General features: G+C 37.6%; 1 protein-coding gene across 1 annotated transcript; it reads left to right on the top strand.

Annotated features, from left to right (window-relative positions):
- The first annotated feature begins 599 nt into the window (after positions 1–599).
- On the top strand, positions 600–23,901 carry triqk (triple QxxK/R motif containing). Its single transcript, XM_084131009.1, has 4 exons — positions 600–698; positions 4,281–4,352; positions 11,983–12,068; positions 21,343–23,901. Exons 2-4 carry the CDS (start codon positions 4,292–4,294, stop codon positions 21,448–21,450), a joined length of 255 nt encoding a protein of 84 aa, XP_083987135.1. The 5' UTR covers positions 600–698; positions 4,281–4,291; the 3' UTR covers positions 21,451–23,901.
- Positions 23,902–26,681: the final 2,780 nt, after the last annotated feature.

Consider the following 26,681-nt stretch of genomic DNA (forward strand, 5'->3'; position numbering starts at 1 on the left):
GGAGGCCACACAAGCCAATTTTTTAGTTCAGATAATATAAAGGCTATCAACTGAAATTACCCCACTTTTGATTATGTTTTATAACTGACTAATTTGGCACAATTCAAAAAGATAGCCGTACACCCAAAAAATTACTTGTAGTAATAATAATAAATGCTTCTGCTTCTATTGCTAAAAAGAAAAAAGAGATATTTGTTCAGTGATTAAAAATCAGTGTTTAAGCTAATGTTTCCCATTGAGGTATAACTAAGGAAATAAAGAAAAGTAATATGTTCAATTTTATTTGCATGTACATCATACAACACAAAAGTATTTCTGAAACTGAAGGCTAATTGACATTTTAAAAGATGGAGAGGAAATGGTGTTCCTTGGCACAAAGGGGTTGCAGTTCATGCATTTTTATCTTACATAAACCTGTGAAAAGCATCTTTAAATAAAGACTACATTTAAAAAATGTGTACATATACATTCTATATATAGGCTAAAGTTTTTATTTTATGTGTGTGTGTGCTCAGTCTTTTCCTTCAATGCATTTGACAGCTTGTGTTTGAAGATTTGGTTTGTGGCTCCGCCCACCTAATGACGTATCAGTGTTTATTTGAAGGGATTACTTCGCGATTGGCTGAATCACGCATCCATTTGAAATACACAAAGCTGAACCAGGAACTACAGAGAGGATTCTTCCCGTCTTTTAAGTGGTAAGTCTGTGTCCTCAGACATAATGCTCTCGTTTTACACTGCTAAGAAATTTGCCTTGCGTTAGATATCTGTTACAGACCAGGGAAACCAATAAGCATAATTTTTAGCGATCTTTCGCGCTTTACATTTTCGTGAAGAATCCAAACATTCGTGTTTGCTTTAGCGCCCGCCCCCTCACAGTTTGTGATTGGTCAAACCTCACTGTTTCTGTGTTGTGATTGGATATTTCCTCAGACTGTCTTAGCTTTAGGTCAGAGTGCAGGAGCTACATGATACGCAGGATGAAAACTGGAAACAGTGTAGATCTGATGCAATTGCATTACGTGGCATTCAGATGAGTCCTGAGTCCAATACATGACTCTCTCTAAATAGATGATTTGTTCTAATACTGATTGGTTGCATTGCATATGTGCCTATATGCCACATTGACATTTGCATCACTGAAATTAACTAACATTCCCTGTAATACTATTCTGTTATATTTAAATTGTATATAAGACGAATTCAGTTCAGGTTATGATTCAGCTCTTAGCTGCACTCACGGTAACCTTTTGTATTGAGCACTTACTAAAATGCGTAGCTAATGCTGTCTTTATTTAATTCATTTTTTAAAAGAAATGCCCTAGGTGCTTATTTTAATCTTAAATCTCTTTCAAACCAAAACCTTTGTAGTTTAGCTTCTGAAAAAACATAGGCTACTGGTCTCAATTTGAGTCTTCAAAGCGCTGGTACACATAGCCCTTGGCTATCCCTCTATTTGTGGATCGACCACAGCTCACCCAACTTTCTATGTTGTCTGCAATTTGGAGAAAGTTATCTTTGGGGATTTGCAAGTTTTATGTCATAAATTTTTCTAAATATTCTGTAGGCATATCATTAATAGTGTTGCATGTCTGTTGGCTGGACTGTCTTGTGAGGTTTGTGTCAAAGTCTGAATTGTTCAAATTGCACACTGCGTGACCCTACAACTTCCTGGTCGCTGCATTGAATCATCCCCGTTTTACAAAGCCTACGGCTATATAGGCAGAAATAAGAATTTTCTAGAAGATTGGTATGTTTGCCACTTAACAGCCCATGTCAACTTCCTTTAGTGGTCACATTCATTACAAAGGAAGTGTTTGGTCATTGTAGGATTGTAGGTCATGCCCCTGGGCTTGACTCAAACCATGTTGTGTAAACACAGTAATGGTCCTCTTCCTCTGGCATCTTTAGAAAAGTAATCCATTCCTGTTTCTCCCACTTTGTTGTTGCATGTGGAGCCATTTTAATTACATCAACTTAAAGTAAAGATTAAAGACATCAAACGTAGGATTCTGAGTCGACCCTTGAACTCATTTTACAGGTTTCAGCTCACACGGTCAAGTCTCGAGAGGATGAAAACAGCCTCATAATTCTCTTCTTTTATGCACCTCTGCACTTCCTCCAGCTCTTCTCTGTTTTCCATGCTAATCAGTCTGTGCTCTTAGCACAGAGCCTGCACACCTTTCCTCAGGAGATCTCCGGCTTATGAGCCAAAATGAATCAGGTCGAAGGTCTACGGCTCGATTTCTCTGGGACAGGATAGGTCAGGGAGGTTTAAACATCATCAGAAACAAAGACTTGCCCTTTGGCTCATGCACCCTTTTTCCCAGTCTTTAACAGAAGAAGCTGTATTGATTGCAAATAGTATTGTGAGAGGCGTAGAATTTTGATAAAGCGCTCCCTGACCACCTCACAATAAAAACAACTTATGAGACTGCAAATATGGTAAATGCTTTAATGCACTTAACCCATTACCAATTTCAAAATTCCTTGCCTTCCGAACTAACAATTATAACATGCATCACAAGATAAGGTGCCTTTTTTTCTCCTCTGTTTTTTTTCACTTCAGTTGCTATGGAAATCAATCTGAGATCTCTATTGGGAAAGTCAGAGTAGTATAAAATGAGATGGAGTGTATTCTCCTTTAATATAAATGGACAATCTTTACAATGTTAAACTCACTTTAACACTGCATTGAATTATCCGACACATTCAGATACTAGTACATAATGATTGATGTCTTATTTTAACATTTTTGTAAATCAGCCAATGACATGACACTCATAATATATATTTTTTTATCCAGATCTTTTCATTTATTTGAAAATACATTAATTAAATTCATACCTGTAGGCAGTAATTTAAATGTACCTCTTTTAATTTATGAAGTTTTTTTTTTATATGTATATGACAAGGCAAGATTAGTTCAGGCTGTAAAATGGCATCATGGTGCGACTCAACTAAAAACTGATATTTATGAATTAATAATTAATGATATTCATATAAAAAAACCTTTTTTTGGAAATTGAAATTTTGGAGGTTTGCAAATTTTGGAAAATAATGCTTAAGGATTCCCTCAAATACATTATTTCTTTTTACTTGATGGTTATTGGTTACACCACATGGCATTTCTATCATTACTGAGTCTTAAAAAAAAAAAATCTTTACTTGAAAATGATACAAATATTTTTCAAAACCATATGAAACTAACTTTAATAACAAATAGTATCTTTCTGAGATTTTGGCAGGCACGTGTGCTTTAAACTAGATTTTAAAAATATTTAATTGACCCAAAGTTTTTATGATTTATTATTTATATGTAACACAAATCATTTTCTACCCACGACTGATTAATTCAACATACCAGAGGAATTCAGAGCAATTCAACTCTAGTAAGGGTGACTTGCAGGCATGGAAAGACTTTCAAATAGACTATGTCTCGGATCGACCTTCGCATGATTGAATTCCTTGAAGTCCCTGCCACCTCTGGGGATGTGCCTCACATCAAATTCCTCTTTCTAACTTCAAGATGCTTTCCGTCTTACACAATCACCCATGACTTTTGCAGCAATTTAGGATGTGATTCTGAACTCTGAAAGTGTAAGTGCAAGGCTTGTGGTTCGCAACTGGTGGGTCACAACCTGAAAAAAAGGAGAACAGCAGGGGGGAAAATCTGCTGAATGTCAAAGGTTTACAGGCATGTTCTCATCCTCAAATCTGTGAGAAAAAAATATTACAAAATCATTGAACGAAAACCATTTTTTTCTGTATAGGACGTTAAAGGATTTTGTCAGACGCTTCAACCTTTTAGGTGTTCCCATCATGGGATCATTTTATGAATTAAGTTTTAATGAATACATTTTAAAAAAATTTAACTTGTTAATCATAAAAGTATTATGCAATCATTTAAGACATTTCTCCTTAAATAGAACCTTTTTGCCATTAAGGGTTCTTTAAATTTGAGTCAAGAACCTTAGTGTTCTATATTGAACCTTTTTTTTTTTTTTTTTCCTTCTTGAAGCAAAACCATTTTAGAACAACTGTCCTTGCTGATTTATTGCTGAGCAGTGTTTATCCATTCATTCATATCCATGTAAAGCAAAAGTACTGTCGTTTGGAATTTTGAGTCATAAGTAAACCATAGCAAATCTTTACTTGAGGACTGCAGTATCATTTTATATTTGATTTCTGAAAGCAAACAGACAGAGCTCTCACTGTTCACTGCTTTTACTTACTCTTTCCTCATACTTGGTGTATTTTTTATGCTGTTTCTCTCTCAGGTGAATGAAGGATGGGGAAAAAGGATGCAAGTTCTGTCAAGCAGCCGGTCGACCAGTACCGTAAACAGATCGGTGAGAACCTCTGTTCTTTGTATAGTCTTTATTTTTTAATATGGATGTTAGTATAACCTTCATCAAATATTCATCCAGTGTTTCATTAAAGAGAGTCTGAAATGCTTTTTCTCCTTCATTTCAGCCACTGTGATTATATTGCTTATGAATTTTACGCATGAACACACTTGATGGTCAGAATGTTCAGCTGGGAACAGGACAGTTTGACTAAGAAAACCCCAAAATAAACAACCTCATAGCCTATACTGTACAGTCTTCATATTTAGCTACTAAAGTATAAGTCTCTGAACCTCCTTTTGCTCTGACTTATGCTTAATCTTAATTTAGCATTAGTTATAGGAGGAAACAATATGACCTATCAATCATGGTAGTACCAGTTAGCATGTGAGCTGTGATAGTGGAAAGAACATGGGGTTTGTTTAATAACATAGACAGTCGGTATATGGATGCTAAGGGCTGTATGAGGCGAAACAGTGCTGTAAACACTTAGCAAAGCTGTATAAATGCCATTTCCACAAAAGCAAATCCAATTTAGCTGCTAAAATAACACAGTTTAAAGCACTGTGAGTTTACATATTGGTTGTGCATGTAAACACACTCACTGATGGAGCAACATCATTGGGTAAATGAAATGGTAGTTTATTCTGATTAAAAATCATGCGCTATTAAACACTGAGTGAGTTTTCGTTGTGCGTTTCGCTACGTTTGGTCTTTTCACAGAGAACGTTTAGCCTCTTTTTCCCTAAATACTATCTTTCTAGTTTTTGAAAAACTATGATTTTTTTTCAGCTTAAACACAATATTAAAAATATATCAAATATTTTATATACAGTAATATATCAAAATACACTACCGTTCAAAAGTTTGGGGTCTGTAAGATTGTTTTTTAAAATAAATTAATACTTTTACTTAGCAAGGACGCATTTACATTGATCAAAAGTTAGACATTTTTTAATGTTGCAAAAGATTTCTTTTTCAAATAAATGCTGTTCTTGTGAACTTTCTATTCATCAAAGAATCCTAATTAAATATATATCATAGTTTCTACAAAGATATTAAGCAGCACAACTGTTTTCAACATTGATAATAGTAAGAAATGTTTCCTTAGCACCAAATCAGCATATTAGAATGATTTCTTAAGGATCATGTGACAGTGAAAACTTTTGAAAATTCAGCTTTGCCATCACAGGAATAATTACATTTTAAAATATTTATTTTTGACTTTTTTCAATGCGGCCAACTTGAAGCCATTGTGAAATCTGTGTGGGGAAATCTTTCGCCTTCACGTGAAATTGCAGATCGTGTGGATTCCTATTGAAATGATTTCACCCCTTAAAATTTCGCCAAACAACCATGAATGTGACCTGACCTTTTGGACTTTTACTCGGAGTAGCTTTTAGTCTAGTTGTATCCTCCATTGTACATCTGGAAGTTCTTAATTTTCATTGTAGGGTTGAGATATGGAGACTTAGTTTTGTAATAGCGCTGAAAAGATGCCATTTTTTTCATTGGTACATCACTGATGTAATTTGCAACCCAGTGCACGCCAACATCATCTCCCCGCTGAAAGAACCTGTCTCATACGCATGATTTTATGCGAGTTCATATCGCACCCTTTAGTAGCACTATTAAGCTTGCGTTTCTCCGTCACCTTGCCTTATTGTCCCTGTGCTGCATGACTGTGCTGGCAACATAACAAGCTGAACTCCCGCTGGAGCCTGCGATTCTCAGACATATCCCATTTTGTTTTCTTTCTTTTGCATCTCATCAATTCAAAGTCATAACAGCAGGTTGTGGACAATTGAGCCCCCCCCCCACACTCTTCCTCCCACTCTTTCCATCAGTTTGCTTTGAAAAGAAGTCTATATCAGCCTATTTCAGAGAATCGCTGTTTAACAAAAAAAAAGCCCAAAATAGCGCAAAGCAACACAAAGGGAGAATACACATCGTAATTTGAGATTGTAATGGGAAGGTAATTTCTATCTTGACAGGTCTTGCTTTCTTTCTTCTTCTTTTTTTTTAAAGGAAGAAATCTTTTGTGATGTCAAGTACCTCGTAGGGCTGCTGTAGACACAGTGACTTTAAACACTGTTATTAAGCTGCATAATGGACTCCAGAGAGCTGTCAACCACCAAAAGGGTTCCTCAGGTCTGTGTGGTCATCCCCCTCTTGAGTCAAGATCATTCACACAATCCTCTCTGCCTTTGTCCAACAATTATTCGCATGACCAAACACTCAGACTCATCCCTGCCTATTAACTCTCTCTCTCTGTGATCGTTTTAGTGTGAATGTACCCTCAGCTGATCTGTATATGGTCTTGATATCTCTGATGTGATGTGAAGGCTGAATGGATCTTGCATGTTACAGATCTTCTCAGTTTTCTGCGTGTTCTGACACTGCCGTCACGATCGTGTCACTGTGCTTTTAGCTGCTGTTCAACACTTGCCACATCCTGTGTGCAAAGGATACACTCGCACCCAGTTTAGAAGACAACAACTGTGGTAAAGCACGTCTCTGTGTTGTGTGGAATGAGTTGTTTTATTTACAAAGACAAAGTTCTTTATTTTTGAACTCTGTGTTCTCCCAGTATGTGTGCAATCTGTCAGTGCTGGATTCAAGTTTGGCACATGACGGCCTGTTCACACAAAATCCAAAGTGTTTGGCATGCAAATATACAGCATTTATCTTTTGTTTTTGTAAAAAAAAAATCATTATACACATCGAAGGAGACATGTCTCTCCAATGTTCAGATTAGTAGTTATTCAATATGGGGTTTTCGATGACAGATTCTTAAACTTTTGCATGTGGTTGCCTGTAAAATTTTATATTTAGTTAAATCTGACAGTTTGACAGTGTGATATTTTGTGAAATAATAAGCCTTCATGAAACATGATCACAACAAATTTCAGTATAAATCTGCTCATAATTTCACTCATATTTTGTGCCCATTAATTAAATGCAGAATTTAATTAACACAGAAATATACACTAAAGAGCCAAAACTTTATGACTAGTCACAGTTGAAGTGAATATTGTTGATTGTCTCCTAACAAGGCCACAGATTAAGGTCTGGTTAGATTAGATGGTAAACAAACAATCATTTATCGTAGTCAATGTGTTGGATGCAGAAGATATGGGCAGGAATAAAGATCTGAGTGACTTTGACAAGGGCCAAATTGTTATGGCAAGGCGACTGGGTCAGAGTATCTCTGAAACGGCAAGGCTTGTGGGCTTCTCCTGGTCAGCAGTGGTGAGAATTTACCAACAGTGGCCCAAAGAGGGACAAACCACAAACCGACGACAGGTTGTTGGACACCCAAGACTCATCGATGCAAGAGGGCAAGGAAGGCTATCCCGTCAAAAGAAGGTCTACTGTGGAAGTCACACAAGTCACACAAAATTTTAATGATAGTTATGGGAGGAATGTGTCACAACACACAGTGCATCGCACTCTGCCGTGCCAGGATGCACTGCGGGACGATGACAAGCCTGTGGAGGGAGTGTGATGCTCTGGGCAATGTTCTGCTGGGAAACCCTGGGTCCGGCCATTCATGTGGACGTAATTTTGACACATGCCTTCTACCTAAACATTGTTGCAGACCAGGTACACCTCTTCATTACAATGGTGTTCCCTGGTGGAAGTGGCCTCTTTCAGCAGGATAATGCACCCTGCCACACGGCACACATTGTTCAGGAATGGTTTGAGGAACATGATGAAGAGTTCAAGGTGTTGCCCTGGTCTCCAAATTCCCCAGAACTCAATCCAGTTGAGCATCTGTGGGATGTGCTGGACCAACAAGTTCGATCCACGGCGACTCCACCTCATAACCTACAGGACTTGAAGGATCTGCTGCTAATGTCTTGGTGCCAGATACCACAGGACACCTTCAGGGCTCTTGTAGAGTCCATGCCTCAGTGGGCCAGAGCTGTTTTGGCAGCAACAGCATGTAAGGCAGGTGGTCCTAATGTTTTGGCTCATCTGTGTATTCTTCATGTGTAATATGAAGGTCGAATTTCATAGAGATGCAGAGTTTTGTTGGCACACAAAATATGCCAAAAATTCAGATTTGTTTGATCAGACCCTTACAATTTCTTCATCAAGTTATTTATCTGTTTGTTGGCCAAATTGGGCAGTGGGTTTATCAGAGCTTTCTTGCAATCTTATAACAGGAATAATTGCAGAATGCTTTTCTCTTTTTCTCTTTTCCAAAGAGCTTGTTTTCTCCCATAATGAAATGCGATTTGTGAATTCGCTATATCACGTTAGAAAAGCACCAGGCTGATGGAAGGGGAATCTGTTTGTGGATGAGGAGTCATGGCTTTTGAAATGAAATCGCCTGCAGCAGTTTTGAAAGGCACCCTTGGCCCCGTGGGTTGATTCTTGTCACGTCCTTGTCAACATCTGACAGCACAGTGTGTACGGAGGGGTCATACCGCTCAAGTCCACAGGAAACAGTGGCACATTATATTAGAGAGCCTCCACTCCGCTTTTGGAAAACAAGTAGGGGGAGGTTTCGCTCTGCAGCGATGCAATTGAATGGTGATTAATGAGTGAAGGTGCGTTCAAAGCCCGCCTCTGTATCGCGGGCCAATTTGAGCTCAACAGCGGTGAGACGGCAGAGCCAAGAAGGCCAGCGAGTCGTCATAATCATCGAGTCCTCACGCAGAGAGAAACGCCTCATTGAACTCGATGGCGTGTGATTCAGCGTACTGGCAGGACCACAAAGTCTCGCTATATAAACAATTTATTTCAAACTCTGATATGATTACAATTAACTATTCATTTGGAACAGATGTCTGAGGCTGTTTGTTGTGGGTATTTACACCACAACAGGAAGTTTCAAGAAAAATAAGACACACACCTAATCTGTCCCAGTTGGCTTGGAACAAAACGAGTTTTGCTTTCCACGCCGTGTAAAATCTCCTCAGGTGCAAGCGTAAAATACTGTAGACTCAGAGAGAGGTTGAGAAAGACAGTCATATGTTGTAGGAGTGTTTTGAAGCTGACATAATTCCTTTTTTGCTGTACATGCTGAGGCAGGTTGAAATTGAAAATGCTTTCTTTCTTTTTTTTTGAAAACCCATAAGCTAGGATTCACACTTCTCTAAGCTCCGCCCCCTGGCAACTATTGCTACAGAATACCCCATAGGAATGAATATTTATATGAACATTTATTTTTATTTTGTTAATTGGTTATACTTTTTTTTTTAAATATTGTGTCTACCATTAAATGGCACCATTTAGTGGATCTCAAAAGTAAAAATACCCAACAACCGTATTCACAAGTAAAGTAACCTCTTTAATATACTGTTATATGTGCTAAAATTACTATTCTCAAATGAATTTATTTTCAGTGAGAAATATGCATCTTAACAATTAGACATTAAACAAAAGTTTGTAGATTAATGAATATTTATTTGTCATAAAGCAGAAATAAAGGAATAAAACAAAATTCTGCATTAAAAATATTGGTGGATCTCTTTTATTATTATTATTAATTTACTTTGGAGCTTCTTTTGACATGTTTTCAAGTGATATCACCTGTTAAATTTCATTAAAAATGATCCAAACATAAGATCTTCCATAGACGTATATTACAAAGGAAAGCTTGGCTGATAATTTGACAAACAGCAACAGTTGCTAAGATAGGATTGGTCAGTAAAGTTTTTTTAATGCTGGACTTTTGCACAAATGATTGGCGTTAATGCCCTGCAGTCCCGTCCCATGGAGACCAAACTGAGAACTATTCCAGAAGTCTCTGCAAACAAAAACAGTGTTCATTATTTAACAGCTCAGTGTGTGAACCAAGCTTCATATCCCATCATTCAGCTCTGGAACAAAATAGCAGGATGTTTACCTCTGATAATGGCCTCTTGCAGGCCCGCGTTGCGCACAGAAGGTGCACCATAAGGCAGGAGAGACCTGCGAATGTCCCTGGGGAGGGGTCAGTGTCTAGCTTCGGCATCTGAGAGTGTCCAGCCCTGCAATCTGCAGTCTGAAGATGGATAAGGACACTCTCTCTTTCCCCCACTCCATGTAAATAAGTCTTAATGAGGCAGGAGTTGCACTTGAAACGGCCCCTGTGTGTCAACAGCTCTCACGGAGACCTTGAGTCTGACCCGGGTCTGCCGCAGCCCGCAGGACGGCCCCCTCCTTTTCCCACCAAGCTGTTGCCTTCCCATTTTTTGCTTCTTTTCCTTCGTCTGTTTGTTTCTAATTAGAGACACGACGCTCCTCGCACACCTTGCACACATACGCTCCAGGTGGCCGCTTTGCCTGGCGGGTTCGTTGCAGTGAGATTGCCTGATAATAACTGCCACTGAGTGTGCCACGGTGTTAACACAATGGAGTACGACCACTGTTTACTGCATACTATGCTCTGTATATTGCATACTACTTTTTAAAAATAGGGTGGGAAACAGTATTTATTTACAGGTAAATGACAAATAAGAGTGTTCATGATAAAGAAAAGGAATCATCTTTTAAAGCACACAAGTTCTTAAAAATGTTCATGTTGGTTCCATAACTGGTTACATGACATTTTTGTTAAATTACATTTAAACTTATGTAATAATAAAGTTTTACTTTTACAACAAATACATCTTAATCTTTATATTTACGGTAAGTGTATTCTAGTGTTCTTTTTCAAATTATTAATTAATTATTATTATTAAGTTTTTAATATCAATATTATAAATAGTTTCTGCATTTTGCTTACACCATGTGACCTTGATTTGCCAGACTCATATTTTCTTCAAATATTGATAAGCAATGAAGCAGGTTTGTTAACAATTAATTATTCTTTTTTATGAATTAATAATTCTAAGAAATTATGCCAAACTAGGTTTTCTTTGGAATTTCAGGTTTTCATTTAATCCTTGTAATGAATTTTTTCTCCATTACAATAGCAGACTTGTTTTTACTTATTATTTCTGAAATTAAAAACATGCTCATAATATAATGCTCATAATATAAGAGGTGTATTCAAGTCATTGTATGTGTGAAAGGCGTTTTTATTGTATTTTGGAAGAAATGAATAATTGATAGGACTATATATATATATATATATGTATGTATGTATATGTATATGTATATATGTGTGTGTGTGTGTGTCACGTCATTGACCCTTATACCACAGTAAACACAACAGTCTTGTCACATTACCTCTTTATATTGCATATAATGCAGAAACGTTTTTTGTTTTTTTTATGTCTTAACTGTTGCCATGTCTGATCCAGTAATAAGTCTACCATTAATGTGGAATAAAAAAAAAGTTTACGATAGTCCGTCTTTGTAGTTTAAGATAAATCAAGTCTAAAGCAGCCCTGCATAAATTAAATGCTAATTTGTCTTATATAAGGTGGTACAGAAGGTTAACAGCCTCATATTAAGGTATGTTAATAAGGGGTAAAATACATTAAGGCCAACTAAGAATGTTTCAGCAAAATCCATTAGTTTAATGATTCATAATAGAACATTGATGAAGACAATTGCAAATGCATTATATTTGTTTTATTAAAACTTTGTTTAGCTGTTAAATGAAAAAAGCTTTCAGCCTAACTCAAAATGCAAATGTAACTCCAATTGTCACATGGTAGAAATGACCCGTGCGCCTCATTTTCTCTCTCAGGAAAACAGGATTACAAGAAAAACAAGCCGGCGCTGCGAGCCACTCAACTGAAGGCAGAGGCGAAGAGGAGTGCTCCGGGAATCAGGGTGAGATGGCTGTCTTTCATTCTCATTACCTCCCCCTCTATCCCAACTGATCCCTCTCTCCCCCATCTGCCAAACCACACACACACAAGCATTATTCATCACACCTCTCCAACCTGAGAGCAACTCAAGCAGTCTCCATATTGATGAGGCAGAGAAGAGTCGTTTGACTCTCAGAGGACTTGCTCTCTTTCTCCCTTTCCATCTCCATTGCTTTCTCTCTGTTTTTCTTTTTCCCTCAGCTGTCACTCCAGAATAATAATCCAGAGTTTGAGGAAAAAGCCTTTTTATTCACCATCTTTGTGTGATTTCCATTTATTAGTGGCACTGGTTTGGTCAAGCATACGTAACTGTTACGGTTGCTCATACTGCTCCTCCTGGATGTTTGCGATATGGACATGATACCTAAAATACTACCTGACTGTTATTTGCGATTTCATAAAAAAGGTTCAAACTAGCCTTGAAGGTGAAACTTGTCTAAAGACCAGAACCTCAAAGGCTATGTTCACTGTCAGTCCAAATTTGATTATTTGTGAATCCGATTGGAATCTGATCTAAAATGATTGACTTCACATGTGATGTTTTTTTGCCATTCACACTTGCTAAATCTGATCGGATTTCAATTGGATCTGCACAAAAATCGTATTTGGACTGACAGTCTGAATGTAGCCAAGAGCCCTATTTGGACGGGATTAACTTTACAAGGGTAGATGGAATAATGTAATTTTATCTTCTCCTGAGTTTCACAGAATAAATTAATTCATCCAGGTTTGTAACGACATGAGTGTCAGAAAATGATTACAGAATAAAAAATTTTGGGTGAACTATTGGTTTCAGAACATCTTAGCAACCATATAGTAATACTGAGTTTTGCATGAGCAAAGGCCACTCATGATTTCTCTAGTACATGTAAAAAAAAAAAAATAATAAAAAAAAAAAAATATATATATACAGTGAGGAAAATAAGTATTTGAACACCCTGCTATTTTGCAAGTTCTCCCACTTAGGAAACATGGAGGGGTCTGAAATTGTCATCGTAGGTGCATGTCCACTGTGAGAGACATAATCTAAAAAAAAAAATCCAGAAATCACAATGTATGATTTTTTAACTATTTATTTGTATTATACAGCTGCAAATAAGTATTTGAACACCTGAGAAAATCAATGTTAATATTTGGTACAGTAGCCTTTGTTTGCAATTACAGAGGTCAAACGTTTCCTGTAGTTTTTCACCAGGTTTGCACACACTGCAGGAGGGATTTTGGCCCACTCCTCCACACAGATCTTCTCTAGATCAGTCAGGTTTCTGGGCTGTCGCTGAGAAACACGGAGTTTGAGCTCCCTCCAAAGATTCTCTATTGGGTTTAGGTCTGGAGACTGGCTAGGCCACGCCAGAACCTTGATATGCTTCTTACAGAGCCACTCCTTGGTTATCCTGGCTGTGTGCTTCGGGTCATTGTCATGTTGGAAGACCCAGCCTCGACCCATCTTCAATGCTCTAACTGAGGGAAGGAGGTTGTTACATGGCCCCGGTCATCCTCTCCTTAATACAGTGCAGTCGCCCTGTCCCATGTGCAGAAAAACACCCCCAAAGCATGATGCTACCACCCCCATGCTTCACAGTAGGGATGGTGTTCTTGGGATGGTACTCATCATTCTTCTTCCTCCAAACACGTTTAGTGGAATTATGACCAAAAAGTTCTATTTTGGTCTCATCTGACCACATGACTTTCTCCCATGACTCCTCTGGATCATCCAAATGGTCACTGGCAAACTTAAGATGGGCCTTGACATGTGCTGGTTTAAGCAGGGGAACCTTCCGTGCCATGCATGATTTCAAACCATGACGTCTTAGTGTATTACCAACAGTAACCTTGGAAACGGTGGTCCCAGCTCTTTTCAGGTCATTGACCAGCTCCTCCCGTGTAGTTCTGGGCTGATTTCTCACCTTTCTTAGGATCATTGAGACCCCACGAGGTGAGATCTTGCATGGAGCCCCAGTCCGAGGGAGATTGACAGTCATGTTTAGCTTCTTCCATTTTCTAATGATTGCTCCAACAGTGGACCTTTTTTCACCAAGCTGCTTGGCAATTTCCCCGTAGCCCTTTCCAGCCTTGTGGAGGTGTACAATTTTGTCTCTAGTGTCTTTGGACAGCTCTTTGGTCTTGGCCATGTTAGTAGTTGGATTCTTACTGATTGTATGGGGTGGACAGGTGTCTTTATGCAGCTAACGACCTCAGACAGGTGCATCTAATTTAGGATAATAAATGGAGTGGAGGTGGACATTTTAAAGGCAGACTAACAGGTCTTTGAGGGTCAGAATTCTAGCTGATAGACAGGTGTTCAAATACTTATTTGCAGCTGTATCATACAAATAAATAGTTAAAAAAATCATATATTGTGATTTCTGGATTTTTTTTTTTTTGATTATGTCTCTCACAGTGGACATGCACCTACGATGACAATTTCAGACCCCTCCATGATTTCCAAGTGGGAGAACTTGCAAAATAGCAGGGTGTTCAAATACTTATTTTCCTCACTAATATATATATATATATATATATATATATATATATATATATATATAATTTTTTTCTTTTTTTTCTTTTCTTTTTCATTTTGCGCAATTGATCTATTGCGCATTTTTAAATTGATTAATGCCGTATATTTTTGTTAACCGAATTAATTAAAACTACTGCTTTAGAATTGTCTGTACATATTCTCTCTTCATCCCTGTTAAGTTTGGCAAGGAGCTTATTTTTGTTTGGTTTTTGGCATGACAATTTGTGGTGCAATATGTTTTATCAGTTCTCTCAGAATCCAGAGCTCCATATTGGGCATTGCAGCCAAAACAGCTAGTTACTAAGACCGCTCACTGACAACAATGATCTGAAACTAATTCATAATTCATAAGCTGCAATATTTTCACAGTGGACTAAACATTGTAGAAACACTGGGGCACGTCTGCACATAGCTGAATACAACTTAAAACGTGGCATTTGCTTGCATTGGGTTTAGTTTGCTATGAAGAAATCAAATGTTAAGGCTGAAGATTAACTGGTCTTAGCAACTCAATTGTTATTGTAAAAAAGCCAAGCCCTCATTACAATTCTTCTAAGTCTCATTAGTCTTTCATCCAATTACTGAGGCTTAAGACCTTGTCCACACTAATACGTTTTCATTTCAAAATGCATATTTTCCTCTCCGTTCTGACCTTCCGTCCACACTGTTTTTGTCAACGAAGACAGCTTTTTGAAAACGCTCTCCTAAGTGGATGAATTTGAAAACAGCGTTTTCACATTGTAGTGTGGACCATGAAGGTATTTGAAAATTATGTTTTGTTTTGTCATGTGACGCATGGTTATACCGGTATTGTTGTGTCTGCTATTTACTTTCATAGTGTTGCTAAAGAGAAATGTTCCTTTGCAGAACCTTCATATTGCATTCCTGCATAGATGACAGAAAAATATGCTGACAATTACGTTTTAGACCATACAATTTGGAGTCCAACTTGGATGCAACAGTGAGTGGTGGGATATTTTGCTCATAAAACAATCGTGCCAGAAGAATAGCGCGAGAACTTTATTATGCCTGCTCTCTCTGTATCATCTCGTGAGCTTTTGTTATGTTTTACGGATGTGCAGTAAGGGGATTTTAAGCATTTTCAGACGTTTCAGTGTGGATGAGCAACTTCTTGGAAAACGCTTGAAAATGCTAGTGTGGATGGGGGAGTCACTCCATTTTCAAATGTATCCATATTAATGCAGACAGCCTAAATCTGAGGAAATGATGAATTCCATGTGCATGTTTTAAAACAAAAACATATTGTCCATAATGACTCTAAATCTTAATTTGGGACCTACTAAATGTCTTTCCACAGGTATGTGTGAAGCCTATGAGCTCAGTGGTTAAAACATTTGTTTACTGCTGAAAGCAACGTCCCCTCGTTCTGCCAGAAATGTAGTTTATTGCATACAGATTTGGTCATTGGCTTGGCACCTTTCTGAGGAACGTGGACGCTGATTTGTTTGTTCTGGTTCGTAATGTGACTAATGGACCCCTGAGCTCCACACTTGAGTTTTGTTCTGGCTCTGTGGAATGCCTCCTTGGCTTTGTTTTTTTCTGAGGAGTTGACTCATACTTTTACCACTTGTTTTTCCACAGGCCATTTTCTCTGGCTGTGCATGCTTGGCAGGTGGCTTTCCATCTATGACCATCCCTCACTCGACCCTCCGAAACGCACACACATTCTTCTTTTTCATCTTCCATCGTTCTTTAGCGTTGGTCCCATTTGTGAGTGCTGTATGAGGCTCTGGAGAGCAGGTTGAGGCTGAGGTTTGGGCTGTCTTGGGGTCCATGTTGGCAGCACGCTCAATCTGCTGTTCTCCACGCGGTGGCCATTTGGTTTGCTGGGATGTTGCCTGCCAGCTTGGGGAGGCAGCGGGCGCTCGACCACCTGCTGTGGGCACTGCTTGGCTCCCTGGTGCCTGGCTGAGCGGATGGCATCACCTGGCACAGAGTAGAGGTGCTGGCGGCCTCAGCTGTGTGGGGCGTCTGGCCTGAAATAATCAGTGCCAGCTCACTAGCCCTGGAGCTGAATATCGTTAGCCCGCTGGCCAACTTTAACTGTTTCACTCTTCACTACATTCCATTGCATGCATAAATAAGTCAGTGATTTTTAGCTAAGATTCTGAAATATCCAAAAGTGCCATAGTAAGTAGTACCATGTTTTTTAGGCATGTTGGTGATAACCAACACCAGGCCTATGAATTAAGTATAATTTTAGTGTAACAATAAATTCAAATTCAATTCAATGTCAAATTCAAAGGTGATACTTTCTGGCACAAGAGACAGACACCTAAATTAGGTATAATGGAACAATTCTTAGAATCTAAATTCTAATTTAAATTAGGGGTACATGGTTATTACAATTCTGGTCAATACCGTTAAGCCGTCATTTATTTTTGTGTTTTAACTGATAAGCAATAAATTGCAGATATTGAAATTCTATACTATTTTGTCCAAATAAATTAACAAATAAAACAGTAAATTAATAAAAACTGTAACACTAAAAATCAAAAATTACTTTTTTTTAAATACTAAAACTATAAACACTAAATAAAAAATACTTAATAAAAAAATTGTTAAAATAACATTTAACAGTGTTATTACATTTTTTGTTTTTAAAGATTAATTTTCAGTGAGCATTAAATGGCAAAGGTAATCTAAAAGTAATAATAGAGGAAATGAGAATGCGGAATTTAATATGCAGTATCAACTTTTTAAAAAAGCTCTATTATCAGCCAATATTTGAAATGGCACTAATAATATTATGCATCCCTAAACTAAATTTAACTTGTTGACATTTCTTTGTGTATTGCAAGGACATGCAGTACATGCATTTAATATAAAACACTCTTTTGTAAAACAGCACAGGGACGTTTCCAAGTATGTGGCCACAGATCTGTTTGCAAACTGTGTTTATGAGTCCCATTCACACCTCCGTATTTTATCCGGTCTGTCAACACTCGTATGAGTGAAACTCTCATTTTTATGCCTCGCACACACACCCTTCCTCTCTCACAAACACACCGCAGCACACCAGCCAGCGGTCGGAAGTGGGTGAGGTATTACAGCACACCTGGGTCGGGCTGAGATAACTACGCAACCACTTAAAACGGGGGAGTAAATCCCACTTCAGCTGTTTCTGTTGGACGCTGATGCTGGTGTGCCGTAACGCTCCTGGCCGTAAGGGCCAATGTTATGAACACAGGGCTATATGAGATAATACCACAGGATTCTTTGAAACTAGAAGACCGTGAGAATTCATACAAGGACATATGAGGATGTGTGTGTGTGTGTGTGTGTGAGATACAGTGGCCTGTCGCCAGATGAATGGGAACTCACTCCCGGCATGCCACAGCTGCTGTTGAGAGCCACATGATGCTGTTGGGAATATTCCAGCGTTTTCCATCAGAATGTGGGAGACTGAAGCGTAGGCCGCTGAATTATTAGCTTCTTCAAGACAACAAGGTCTCCTCTCTTCACTCACATACCCTCATCTGACAATTTCATTTTCACACAGCCTCCTCTGGACTTACTGTATGTCTTTTTCTCATAAAAGAGTATGAGACCACATCTGTATTCATGGCTTTTTACTTGCATTTTCAAGAAAGGATTTTTGGGGCAATGACATGATTCTCCTTTTTTCATGTCTAACACATTAAAAATAAAGTAAAATTGCAACAGGGTTGTTTAACTTAACTAAAACTATGAAAAATCTTTTTAGTAATGGTAATAAAATCATAATAATTGTAATAAAAAAACTTAAGCGAAGATTACAAATTTTGTCTTGGCAACTAACTGAAATAAAATAAGTTGAAATTGAAAAGAAAATAGATTAATAAAGGCAAGATTAATCATAATGGTGTAACTAAGAAAACTTTATGATCTTCATATTTCAAAGATGTGTGATGGATAACGTTTGTACACTTAAAAAAAAAAAAAAAAAAGAATTAAATTAAATGTAGTGTTTTTCAAAACTTAAATTTCTCATTTTCATCATCTTGGACAGTCGTGTTAGTCATTGACCTTCTTGTAAACATGACACATTTAACTACTTTGTCCTTTTTTTTGTTACTTAAGCCTGTATTTAAAAATTGGAAAACATTTGCCACACAACAGACAAATGCAAAACAATTCCCTTTGGATGCGATGACACTTAGGCTCCGACACAAAGCGGTTAAATAAAGAACGTGAATCAGCATAGGCCTCTGGTAATGTATGAAACTGAAGTGCATGAAATTTAAAAGTTTTCCAATTAAGAGAGGCTTAAGCTGTTTGGAGTCTGGCTGGAACAAGATAAATGCAGCGGGCAGCGAGTGCTAATGAGGACATACACACTGATGACTGCTGCCGCAGCTTGTACACAGATAGTCATGGCTGTCGTGGAGGCTTTTAATAGCCCCTTACAATTTATCTGCTAGAATTATTATTAGCCTTCTGTTTGCTGGGTGGCTTATCTCGTCCTGCTCGGGGTGGATTTGCTTGCTGCTCGGTGTTTGATGTGTGTGTGAGTTTGTGCGTGCATGTGTTTATGTGTGAATGAACACAGGAGGGGGAATAGATGGATGTGTGTGATATTATTTCACTTTCTCTCTCTTTCTGTGCTGCTTTCTTTCTTTTCCTCTGTGCTCCTGTCTTTGAAGAACATACTTTAAAATGACTACAAAAGGATACATGATGCCATGGATTACTGATCAAACAACAATAGCAGGCCATAGGCAAAATTATTTGCATTCATCTCATTCCTTTAGCTTATTAATGCATTAAGGTGTTGTTTAAAATAACAGATTGTGCATCCTATCACTCCCGTTTTATCATGTTGTGCTCCTGTTTACGTACCCTCTTTTCAGAATTTGTTAGATCTTCAGCATCTTTAAAAAAATATACATTGATTTGATTGATTGATTTGATTGATTGATTGATTTGATTTGATTTGATTTGATTTGATTTGATTTGATTTGATTTGATTTGATTTGATTTGATTGATTGATTGCTTGAAAAATCTGCATAACTGATATTTAAGTGTGTGTGTAAAGTGCCCCTATTATGCTATTATAAAGGTTAGAGGTCTCCTAAAATAAATTTACATGCATCCAAGATCAAAAAACACTTTAAATTTATCATAATATACTGTACACTGCACATCATCTCATTTCTCAATTTAGAGTGATCTGTTATGTAACTGTCTTAGTTATGTATTTCAGAAATGTACATATGCAAATCACAGTTAGCTAAAAATGTATTTATTTAAACAATGTAATAGTTTAAGGCAGAAACAATGAGCTCAATGAAGTAATGAATACTTAAAAATAACCGTCTTGCAGATTCTACAGGGGGTGTATAAACTTATGAGCAGACTTTTGCCATAAAGTTCTCACAGCTTTTAATATATCCTTGCAATTTTCTCTAATTGCAGTTCATGTCTAGAAAAACATCAACTTTTAGTACACTGAGCCAAAAGTAAGTCTCACAAGCGCACAAGTTTTGATTAGAAAGTTTGATAACGAGTTATCAAGATAAAGAACAATTGCTTAGTTAAATACTTGAGTGCTCCTAATGAAACAGGTTGATGAGGATTGTAATTTAACACAAAAGGTAATAAATGACTTATTTAAATCTAATTCATGCTTGAATACCACTCCTTCAGCCATCATCAATTTAGCTCGGGCATTAAGCTCCCAACAACTCTTAATTAGAACAAAGACATTTCTGGGAGATTAACTTTCTCTGAGCCTGCTGGGTCTGCCAAACCCTATTTGTGTCACAGCGAGAGTAAAGATAAAGAGCTCCAAATATACTGATACTAATGCTGAACATTTGTGGTGTGAATTACATATCTGTGTTTAGTTATGATCAGTCTTGAGTCTGATCATGCTATGAAAAGGAGAGCGTTTCGTTCTTTCTTGAACGTCTAGGGAATGGCATTGCAATTAATAGGTATTTTAAAGCAGAATTAACTAAATATGTATTTTAATAATGCAGCATGAACATTCCAAGAACATTCTTTTTTTCTATGTAGGCTTCCTAATGAGTAGATTAAGGTTAATGCAAGATTATACATTCATGCAGGTTCTTCATAACAGTTGGTTTCTGGGTTTTATAAAGCATTGATTTTATGCGAATAAAGGTTCTTAGTTGAACTTTAAAGTGTTCTTCTATGGCATCAGACTGTAAAACCTCTTTTTGTTTCAGATCTGACACACATTTCAGAACACATTGGAGTCATTTTAATGTCTCCACACTTAAGTCATGGTTTAAAACAATCACAGTGTTTAACATTTAGGGGCTTTCGCACCGGTGGAACGTTTTCATAGTTTCAGTAACTATTGGCGAACGTACTCTGTTTTTGGCTTGTTCACATCTTTTTAGGGGACTAAATTAGCTCCTACGTCAGAGTAGTCAAGCCCAGCACAATTGGAACTAACTAATTGGTGCTTAAATGTTGTCATTGTCAACTGGCTTACATCACTTCAGAGTTCCTACTGGCGGTGCCAATGCAACCAGGAAAATGGCCAGAGGGGAACATTTAGTTCTCGGGGGACCGCCCTGATGGCTAGTTCCTGTAACTGTGTTTCTATAACTATCCGGTGCGAAAGCCCCTCTTATGGATTAATTTGATGCTAGTGCTCTGCATTAATTCTTATTATTAACTCTTATTTAGCAACGTCTGAATCTGAAAGAGTAAACCGTTTTTCATTTTCTCTGATTGCAGGACGTCATATTGGTCATTGTGGCTGTTCTGGTCTTCCTGCTAGGCATCTATGCATTCTTCTACCTCAATCTGAGCACTGAGCTGGATCTGGATGTGGACATGGACTGAAGGACTTTTCTCAGATATGCCATCTCAGAGGATTCTGGGTGGCTGGATACATGAGCCATTCATGAAGTGCCATAGTATTACACATTTCCTTTCAGTGTCCTCTTCTATGCCTTTTAAACCAGCATAAACTGCGTGAAAGGAACAAAGATGAGTCTTAAAGTGCGCAGAAGCGTCACAGATTTTTTTTCCCCAGTGTTTATCCTTGATAATTTTTTCGATTATTAATAAAGCTCCACATGCCCCACAGCTTTGAGATTAGAAGAACCAACTTGTTTTCTCTTTGGATCTTTTAGTAGTAAAGGAATAGTTCATCTATATATCAAATTTCTGTAATCTTTAACTCCTCTCATGTCTTTTAAAACTGCATTCGGCTTTCTGCATGAAACACAGAAGGAGTTATTTATGGCAGAATTTCCAGGCTGTTGTTTTCTATACAAAGGCAAAATTTTCACTGAATAATAATTTAAATTTCAGTGAGTTTTACACAAAGTTATGGCTTCAGGAGACTTGGAATATACTTTTATGATACTTATGCATGGTGCTTTGTGGAGTTTAACAACTTCTGGCTCCCCTTTGTTTTGATTGTATAAATTCTAAACTACTTCTTTTGTGTTCCACAAAAGAAAGTCATCCAGGTTGGGAATGACATGAGGGTCAGTAAATGATGACAGAATCTTCATTTTTGGGTGAACTATCCCTTTAAACCTCCGGTGTTCTTCGTGTGGCAGTCAAAAATGACAAGACAAAAAAATTCCCAATGAAATGAATGTACAATTTTTTTTATTTTTTTTTTTATATTGTTTTTATTTAATGTTTTGTAATTTTAGGGGATTTTATGGTACTAAATTAATTTTACACATAGTAGTTATAATCCGTTTATTCACTTTTTGAGCACAGACCTAAAACATTAAATGCTTTGGAGCACAGACTAAAGTTGACACTAGGCAGATTATTGCTAAGTTATAGAAGTTTAAATTTTCTTGTTATGAAAAATGCGCAAAAATGCTATTTTCAAATTGTATATGAAATGTATAGTTTTCAAAACAAGTTTTTATTCTAAATGCGAGAAAATCAAAGCCATAAATCTAAACTAGTTGTATTCCAAATCTGAGGATGATATCTCAAAAAATTAGCTTTCAGTAAAATTTTGTTTGGGCGCAGTACCAAACGTTTCCACTAGATGAAAGTAATTTCCTATTAATTTCCAATGCTGGGTTTTTTTCAGGACCATTTAACCTTTTCGAATCATGTCCATGATTTATTGATTTATTTTCACAAAGCAAGTGTCAAAACCGTTACCGAGTTTTGTACCATTCCAAAGAAGTAAAAAATTCCTAAAATCCAAACCGTTAATCTTTTTTTTTTTTTTTTGGGTCAAAAATGAACAAAGAGCACCAGAGGGTTAAACGTTTAGCACACTATTGTTTAATAGCACAGATGTATAATTTTTTTTAGCAGATTGGTTGGATTTACCTGCTCGTGCAAATTAATTGCATAATGTCTTACTCTTCACCTATCCTGTGGAGAATTTGTTTAATATTTCAGGGTTTCCCCCCCTAAAACCAGGTAGACGAAAAGAGATGTTACATTCCATACCACAAACACCTTCTTACAAATCTAGACATCTCAATGCTGGAGATCAGAGACAATCTGTGATCTTGTTTGTGTGTGTAATGCTTGCATTCTCTGTCTCATCGCACAGCTCGTTAGCATATCAAACATCACAAACTTTGGTTATTGAAAGCCGAAAGAGCATCAGTGAAGACGCCAAACATTACCATGTAGACCTTGATGTGCTCTCTGCTTTTGTATGCATGTGTGTGTGACCTCTAGAGACACGTATAGTACAGAACTTGAAGCATTATCAATCAGCGAGGTGCTGTTACTTTTAGCTAGTGTGCGTCTTTTGATGTATCTCAGAAGATGAAACGCATGGTCCTGCCTTGGTCTCTGACATCCAGTGCTTCCTTTACACACTGCTGGGCCTGTGTGTGTGTGCGTTCGTGGGGGAAAAGAGAGAGTCGTAGGGTGGAAAATGAAAGGCTGAAGCTGATGACATTCAAAGTTCATTTACATTCTCTTTGTATAGCGCATTGGATCTCGTACAAACGCACAGCTACGACTTATTTCGTTCCAGGCCAAGAGAGTTGTTTTATCTTTCCCTGCATGAGGTGTATGTCTCTAACTCAGGACAACTGCTTTTCTGCTCAACCCTTATTTTCCTGGGATGTCTGACTGTTATCATTAATTCAAGGATTGATACCCTATTGAACAAAACATTTTTGTAGTCTGTCTTTGATTTAGACTCGAGAGCTTTCCAAATTCTTTCATAGTGAGATTGAACTAAACCAAAACAAAGAGTCTCATGTTCCTTGTTGACTGTTTTGCTTGTGTTTCTTCTCTTGTTTCTATCATACTTGAGATAAAATAATAAACATTTGTCAAACCACATTGATACTGATAAAAGCTTAGTGTGTTTTTTTTTTAATCGTATAACAACGTTGAGCTTATAAATAGTATCTGTTTCAGTGCCTTGTGGCGTTCGACTTGTTAATGCCAAACAAACACACACTAAGGGGCTGTTTACACGACACCGTTTTCAACTAAAAACGGAAAACTTTTTATGCGTTTTGGCCGTTCGTTTACACGACAACGGCGTTTTAGGTGCCTGAAAACGCAAACTTTTGAAAACAGATTTCAAAGTGCACGTTTTTGAACGGTTTCCGTGTAAACAACAAAAACGCGAATCTGTGAAAACGATGACGTCGTGCATATTATGTGTTCAATCTTTAGTGTTGCATCGCCATCTAATGGCCTGGCAGCAGAATACAGCGTTTTAGTCGTTTTCGCAGATCCGTGTGAATGGGGATCGTTTTGACAATGGTTTTGCCTTTACACGGAAAACTCAAAGGAAAACTTCTCCATTTTAAGCATATCGTTGTCGTGTAAAAGTACCCTACAAGCCTGAAACACATTGCCCTGTACACATATATAGACTCAAGCTGCATTCAGATTCATCAGGGAAACATATCTTAGGATATCTAAATTTAGTATTAATATGATATATAATGAAAATGACATAATAGTCATAATAAAGGATGATGATTAGAAATATTGAATCGTGTGCACTGTGACTAATAGGTAAATTTCTTTATAGTCTCTATTAGTGTTTACTTGTTATCAGTTTTGTTTGCATATATGCTGTCCATTAGTTGCGCACACCTAATGGCTGGTCAGCCACATTTCAAAACCAATTTTAAATAAGTTTTGCACACTAGATTTTTTTTTTGTCACAGACTATAGCAAACTTGCCTTGCACTTTGCTTAATGTATAAGCAATCCCCTTCATTCCTTAATCTCATTGTGCCTGGTTAACCTGCAAAGCTGGGTTATTGTGTTTGTACGTGGTGTGTGTGGGCAATGTTTGTGGAAGTTAGCAACTAAGGCTCAGCTGTTGCCATGGTTGCCCTGGCTGTAGAAACCCTCCCGAGAGGCCACATGCTCTCGGGTTAGCGATGTGAGCGCCCCTCTGCCTCGGTCATTAAGTCAATGGCAGTTAAACTGTAGGAGCCCGGCCTAACCATGCCCAATGCCACCAAAGCCAATTATATCCAGTATCAGTGTGTTAGATCATGAACCCTGGGTTACAGCTGGGAGCTGCTCACATTCACACCCCACTACACTCATTAGCAGCAACAGGTGGCCAGTAGTGGGCAACAGTGGAAGCCGAATGTAGCTCTGGAAAATGGCACTGCATCCGTAATTATGATATACAGTCGTGCTCAGAATTATATCATATAATATCATCATACCCCTAGTAAATATGATCAAAAATGGCTGTAAAAAATAAATCTGCATCGTTTATCCTTTTGGTCTTTCATTCAAAAAATTGGCAAAAATCGAACCTTTCATTGAAGTAAAAGAATTGAAAGTGGGGGGGAAATCACATTATGAAATAAATGTTTTTCTCCAAAACACGTTGGCCACAATTATTCATACCCCTAGAATTTTTTATGAATAAAATATCTCTGAAGTATATTCCCATTAATATTTACCTTTTTTTTAGCACACCAGGGTGACTAGGAACATGAAATTGTCCAGCTATGACTTCTTGTTTCACAGGAGTTTATATATGAGGAAACACAAAGGCCAAATTCCCTTAATCATCCATCACAATGAGTAAAACCAAACAATATAGTTCTGATGTGCAGCAAAAGATTGTTGAGCATCACAAAATAGAGAGTGGCTGTAAGAAAATAGCTAAAGAATTGAAAATCCCCATTTTGACCATCAGGGCAATAATTAAGAAGTTATAATCAACTAAAGATGTTACGAATCCTCCTGGAAGAGGACGTGTGTCTATATTGTCTTAATGGATGGTGAGGAGGATGGTTTGAGTGGCCAAAGACTCTTCAATAATCACAGATGGAGAATTGTAGAGATTAGTTGAGTCTTGGGGTCAGAAAGCCTATTAAAAAAAAAATCAAACAACCCCTACATCCCCACATGTTGTTTGGGAGGGTTTCAAGAAAAATGCTCCTCGCTCATCCAGAAACAAACTCCAGCATATTCAGTTGTCAGACACGACTGGAACTTCAAACAACACAGGGTTCTGTGGTCAGATGAAACTAAAAAAAGAGCTTTTTGGCAGCAAACACACTAGATGGGTTTGGTGCACACAAGGATAAAAAGTACCCCATGTGTACAATTTAATAATCCATTGGATTTTTTATGTTGTGGGCATATTTTTCTGCTGGAGGTCCTGGACTTCTTATTCAGATACACGGCATCGTGGATTCTATCAAATATCAACAGATCAAAACCTGACGCCTTCTGCTAGAAATCTTATAATGGGCCGTGGTCGGATCTTCCATCAGGACAACGATCCAAAACAAACATCAAAATCAACACAAAAATGTTTTAGGGAGCACAAAATGAAGGAATGGTCTCTGATCTCTTGTCAGGTGTTCTCCAAACTCATCAGGCATTATAGAAGAAGACTCAGAGCAGTTATCTTGGCAAAAGGAGATCGCAAAAAGGTATTTAATAAAAGGGTATCAATAATTGTGGCCAACGTGTTTTGGAGAAAAACATTTATTTCATAATGTGATTTCCCCCCCACTTTCAATTCTTTTACTTAAATGAAAGGTTAGGATTTTGCCAATTTTTTGAATGAAAGATCAAAAGGATAAACGATTTTTGATCATATTTACCAGGGATATGATTAATTC

Source organism: Abramis brama (genome assembly GCF_963993115.1).
Source record: "Abramis brama genome assembly, chromosome: 12".
Classification (NCBI taxonomy): domain Eukaryota; kingdom Metazoa; phylum Chordata; class Actinopteri; order Cypriniformes; family Leuciscidae; genus Abramis; species Abramis brama.

Coding starts and splice junctions, on each gene's coding strand:
- triqk (XM_084131009.1), top strand. CDS start 4,292: ATGGGGAAAAAGGATGCAAGTTCTGTCAAGCAGCCGGTCGACCAGTAC. Junction 4,353..11,982: donor CCAGTACCGTAAACAGATCG/GTGAGAACCTCT, acceptor TTTCTCTCTCAG/GAAAACAGGATTACAAGAAA. Junction 12,069..21,342: donor GGAGTGCTCCGGGAATCAGG/GTGAGATGGCTG, acceptor CTCTGATTGCAG/GACGTCATATTGGTCATTGT.